Source organism: Neomonachus schauinslandi, chromosome 1 (assembly GCF_002201575.2).
Source record: "Neomonachus schauinslandi chromosome 1, ASM220157v2, whole genome shotgun sequence".
NCBI lineage: Eukaryota > Metazoa > Chordata > Mammalia > Carnivora > Phocidae > Neomonachus > Neomonachus schauinslandi.
The window spans coordinates 214,227,389-214,232,073 of NC_058403.1; the positions used below are offsets into that span (position 1 = coordinate 214,227,389).

Genomic DNA, 4,685 nt, shown 5'->3' on the forward strand with positions numbered 1-4,685 from the left:
GGGGGGGGGGGGGGGGGGGGGGGGGGGTAGGGCTGACTGCCCCCCAGACTGGTGGCTCCCACTGTCCCTTCGTCCCAGGTCCACTCACCACATGCGGCTGCTCCTAGGAGGACCAGAGTGACGAGATGCACCAGACGGTCTGCCATGTTGCTGCGGTGTGGCTGGAGCCTGGGGGGCACTTGTACGAGCCTGGCTGGGGGCGGTGCCCCGGCGGGCCCTGTCTGTTGGGTGGGCAGCAGTCCAGCTGGGGAAAGCGAAACCTGCCTGCCCCGCTTCCACCCTCCTGGGTGCTGGGCTTAAGCTCCCTCCCGGCTCCGCACCAAGACCACACAGGCAGTTGGAGGTGCCTGATCCAGGACTGGCCCTCGTGTGGCAGTACCCTCAGGACGGGCAGAAAGCAGAACAGGACGACCTACCCTTCAGCACCCTACCCTGCCAGCCCAGTCTCCCCAGAGTGCCCTTCCAGCCCCAAAGTTTTGCAACAGGACCTGGAGGCCACAGCTTGTAAACAACCAACTTCCTCGTTTTTCTGCCCCTCCCTCCTCTCTCTTCCTCCCTCAAGAAGTTGGGTGGGGGTGGGAAGAAGGTCACCTGAGGTTCTTGTCCTCCGTGGCTCTGGGGCCAGATACCCCAGCAAGTAGAGTATTAGAAAGGTGGTGTGTAGGGGCAGCTGGGAAGACAGAAAAACCAACTTGAGGGGCGCCTGGGGGGCTCAGTCAGTGAAGTGTCTGCCTTCGGCTCAGGTCATGATCCCAGGGTCCTGGGATCGAGCCCAGCGTCGGGCTCCCTGCTCAGTGGGGAGTCTACTTCTCCCTCTCCCTCTGCCTTTCCCCCTGCTCGGACTCTCTCTCTCTCTCTCAAATAAATAAATAAAATCTTTTTTAAAAAGAAAAAGAAAAATCAAGTTGAACTCGGTGGAGTTTTCAACAAGGAAATTTAAATGGAAATTTCAGGGTCTCCCTTCAAGTGTGGCTTGATCCAGGGGCCTGAACAATATCAGGTTTCTCTGTCTCTGGTTTCTCCTCTCCTCCTTGGTGGCTTTTCTCCTCACCAGGCTCCCCTGTTGTGGGCCCAGAGGCCCCAGACTCAGCCCAGTGGCTCAGTGGGCCCTTCCCCAGAATCTCCCTTCATTCCAGCCAGCTTCTCAAGGCTGTGTCTGATTAGCTTAGCTTCGATCGCATGTCCCCTCCCAAACCAATCGCCGTGAGCAAGGGATGTCAGGTTCTGATGAGCACAAGGTGGGTTACATGGCCCTTTATAAGATGGGGATCATGGATCAACATCTCACGAACCCACGGTGGGGGCAGTGCTGGGGCCACAAGTGTGGGGTGGACTCCAGGGGACACACTGCACAATATTTTCCCTTCTACTTCTTTCCTCTTCACTGTGGACTATTTCATACGCAGAGAAGAATAGAAAAAATATATAACCAGTGTGATTTGTTAGATTCTAACATGTTTCCTTATTGAAATCAGGAACTTCAAACAAAAACCCATTAGGGTATGAAGTCCAGATTATGTAAGAGTTGGGATTTGCAACAAAATTTGGGAATGATTCAGCAAGACAGGACGGTTCAGTAAATAACCCTGGATACCCCCAGATGCTGTGTTGGCGTGGAAAGACCTCTAGGGTATAGTATAGTGTTCCGTTGAAAGGGCAATTGCAGGGCAGACACCTTCTTAGCAGCCAGGACCTGGGAGGAGGTGTGGTGAGGGGAGCCGCCGGGGAGCAGCCCAGCAGGCAGAGGGAGCACCAAAGGCCAGAACCCTGCAGGAGAGCCCAGGCTGGTGATCCCCAGCAGGAGTGGGGGGGGGTCACAAGGCCGAGGCCGGTCTGGGGCCCGGACCCCTCCCCTCCCTGCAGGGACACAGAGGCTCAGGGAGGGCAAGAGAGCAAGTTGCCCAAAGTTACAGAGCTGGGGCTCAAACCTAGGCTCCTGAGCATGGCTTCACACCGGTCTGCACCCCCACTTCTTCACCTGTAAAATGGGGCACTGATGGGACCCGCCTCAAGGGCCAGAGAGAGGGCCAGCGGAGTGACCGGGGCAAGGAGCCAGCGCAGGTCCTGTGCCGTGGGGCCCTCAGTGAGCAGCGGCTCCAGTCTGTACCCTCACCACCAGCAGCACTAATGTCATCCGCTGGGAACCCGAATGGCAACAGGCATCCTTTCGTGGAGGGTGGGGAAGGGCCTTCTTACCCCAATGCCCTGAATTGGCCGCTCTTTGGTGACAACATACTCATGAGATGCCCCAGACACTTTGCTGACTACGTTCAATACCCAGCTGAACAACCACCAAACACCCGGACACGTTCGTACAAAACAGAGAGGGTTTTTATTGTGTGAGATGCGAAGGATGCAGTGCGGGCAGGGCCGGGCCAGGGGCAGCTCTTCCTAGCGGGTCCTGCTGGCCGGGTCCCGTGGGTGGAGGGAGGGGCGGTCGTGGCCGCGGCGGATGATGGAGTTGATCCAGTCTGCGAACTGTGCGACTGGAGCAAAGGCGTCCGGGTAGAACCCAGAGCCGCAGCTTCCGCGGATGAACGAGTCAATGCCCTGGACCAGCCCGTTGCAGACCAGCGGCCCGCCAGAGTCCCCCTGTGGAGACAGACGGGGTTGGGAGGCTGGGCTTCCAGGACTCTGGCTGCAGCCCAGGCGGGAGCGGGATGGGGCCTCGGGGGGCTGGGGGTACGCACAAAGCAGATGCCAGCCCGCCGGCGGGGCACCAGCGTGCACACGTTGGCTCGGCGGCAGAAGGTGGTCACCACGGTCACGTTGAGCTCCTGCAGGACCCTGGGCGGTGGCCGGGTCGTGCCCAGCTGGCCCCAGCCCATGGCCAGGCACGGTACCCCACTGCCCACACCTTGATTCTGGGCAGGCAGCCTGGCCACCTGCACGTTCCTGTTGATGGTGGCTGACCCGTTGAGCTGCGGTGGGCGGGACAGAGCATCAGAGCGTCACAGGGGGTGGTGGGCCATGACCCTCCCCTCCCCGGGCCTCAGTTTCCCCAGCTGAGGTATCACCGTGGTCCTGGGATCTTACGGAGCAGGACACCCACCCTGCAAGGTGCTCCTTGCCCTGAGCCTCAGTTTCCCCATCTCTATAGTGGGAGCAACCATAGTGGCTCAGAGCATCTCTGGACATGCCTTGAATGCAGTAAACAGTGGGTACTCAATAAAACACACTGTGGGCAACAGCAATGACAATAAAACCCTTGTTCTAGAACATTCCCAGAGACTAATCATAACTTTGCAAGCAGTGGAGAAGGGAGGGTTTCACCCTTACGTCTCCCACCAGCTGAATGGGGGGAATTTGGCCCCATTTCACAAAGACAGGAACTGTCCCTGTGCTCGGCCACACAAATAACAACAGTTTGTTGATTGACAACGGCTCAGAGCTTCCCGTATCATCTCATTTAATTTCTTTTTTTTTTTTTTAAAGATTTTATTTATTTTTTAGAGAGCGAGCGAGAGAGAAACAGCATGAGAGGGGAGAGGGTCAGAGGGAGAAGCAGGCTCCCTGCTGAGCCGGGAGCCCCATGTGGGACTCGATCCCAGGACTCTGGGATCATGACTTGAGCCGAAGGCAGACGCTCAACCATCTGAGCCACCCAGGCGCCCCATCTCATTTAATTTCTCAACAGCCCTGCCAGGCGGGTTTATTTCCCCCTGTTACAGAGGTGGAGACTGAGGCACACCGGGTCGTGTACCCACTTAAAGCTGGGACCCCACCCTGTCCCCCAGTCTCTGGCCCCCTCCCCAGGCGTCCTGCCCCTGGGCCTCTGCACCTGCCGGGTCCCCTCTTGGGCATCCCCAGCCTGGCCTGCCCAGCTCCGCACCTGGAGGATCACGATGTCGTTCAGCAGCCTCTGGGGGTTGAAGCCGTTTTCAAAGACCCGCTGGATGGCGAATATTTGCCTGGTGGGCTCACGTTGCCCCAGGTCATGTGCCCCCAGCACTGCCACCACCGACCGGAAGTTCCTGCAGCAAGGGGGAGGCAGGAGGTGATTGGAGATGGTCCTGGTGGTGGGGAGGCCCCCAGAGCCCAAGGGAGAGGCAGGAGGTGATGGGGGGGGGCCCGGGGGGGGGGGGGCCCCCAGAGCTCAGCTGGGAGGTGATTGGAGGTGGTCCTGGTGGTGGGGAGGCCCCCAGAGCCCAAGGGAGAGTCAGGAGGTGATTGGAGGTGGTCCTGGTGGGGGGGGGCCCCCCAGAGCCCAAGGGAGAGGCAGGAGGTGATTGGAGGTGGTCCTGGTGGTGGGGAGGCAGGAGGTGATTGGAGGTGGTCCTGGAGGTGGGGAGGCCCCCAGAGCTCAGCCGGGCCCCACCGGAGCCCAGGGGGGCACGGTGGGGAAGGTGCGCTGATGTGGGCGCGGGGCGGGCAGGGGCGGGCCCCTGGGAGGACCTCGGGCTCCTGGTCGCACTCTCCCTGTGACACAGACGTGGAGACGGGGCTCCCAGGAGGGTAGGCATGAGCCGGGGTGACTCACAAACCATCCACGCAGTGGGCAGCCGACATGACGAAGTTGGGGGCGATGAGAGTAGCACCACAGAAGTGACCTCCTCGCCGCTGTAGGGACACCATGAAGGGCCACGCGTGGGGCTGGGCGGCGCGGCCACCCACGATCTCCGAGGCCAGTGCCGGGCCTGAGGACGCGGGGTGGGGGTGGGGCGGTGAGCGCCACGGAGGAGCCT

The 4,685-nt window shown here is 60.2% G+C and overlaps 2 protein-coding genes across 3 annotated transcripts in view; both read right to left on the bottom strand.

Moving 5' to 3' along the window:
• CFD (complement factor D) overlaps positions 1 to 511 on the bottom strand; it is a 2,120-nt gene extending 1,609 nt beyond the window's left edge. The window contains exon 1 of one of the 2 annotated variants that reach the window (XM_021705374.1): positions 89 to 511. In XM_021705374.1, coding sequence (XP_021561049.1) covers positions 89 to 146 — 58 coding nt within the window. In that variant the 5' untranslated portion in view covers positions 147 to 511. Of the gene's footprint in view, positions 1 to 74 lie in introns of both variants that reach the window. The other variant, XM_044919132.1, reaches the window with a different exon arrangement.
• Positions 512 to 2,332: 1,821 nt separating this feature from the next.
• Positions 2,333 to 4,685, bottom strand: part of LOC110594100 (neutrophil elastase-like) — a 2,876-nt gene continuing 523 nt past the window's right edge. The window contains 5 exon segments of the mRNA XM_021705547.1: positions 2,333 to 2,440; positions 2,443 to 2,592; positions 2,691 to 2,921; positions 3,833 to 3,974; positions 4,481 to 4,637. Coding sequence (XP_021561222.1) covers positions 2,333 to 2,440; positions 2,443 to 2,592; positions 2,691 to 2,921; positions 3,833 to 3,974; positions 4,481 to 4,637 — 788 coding nt within the window.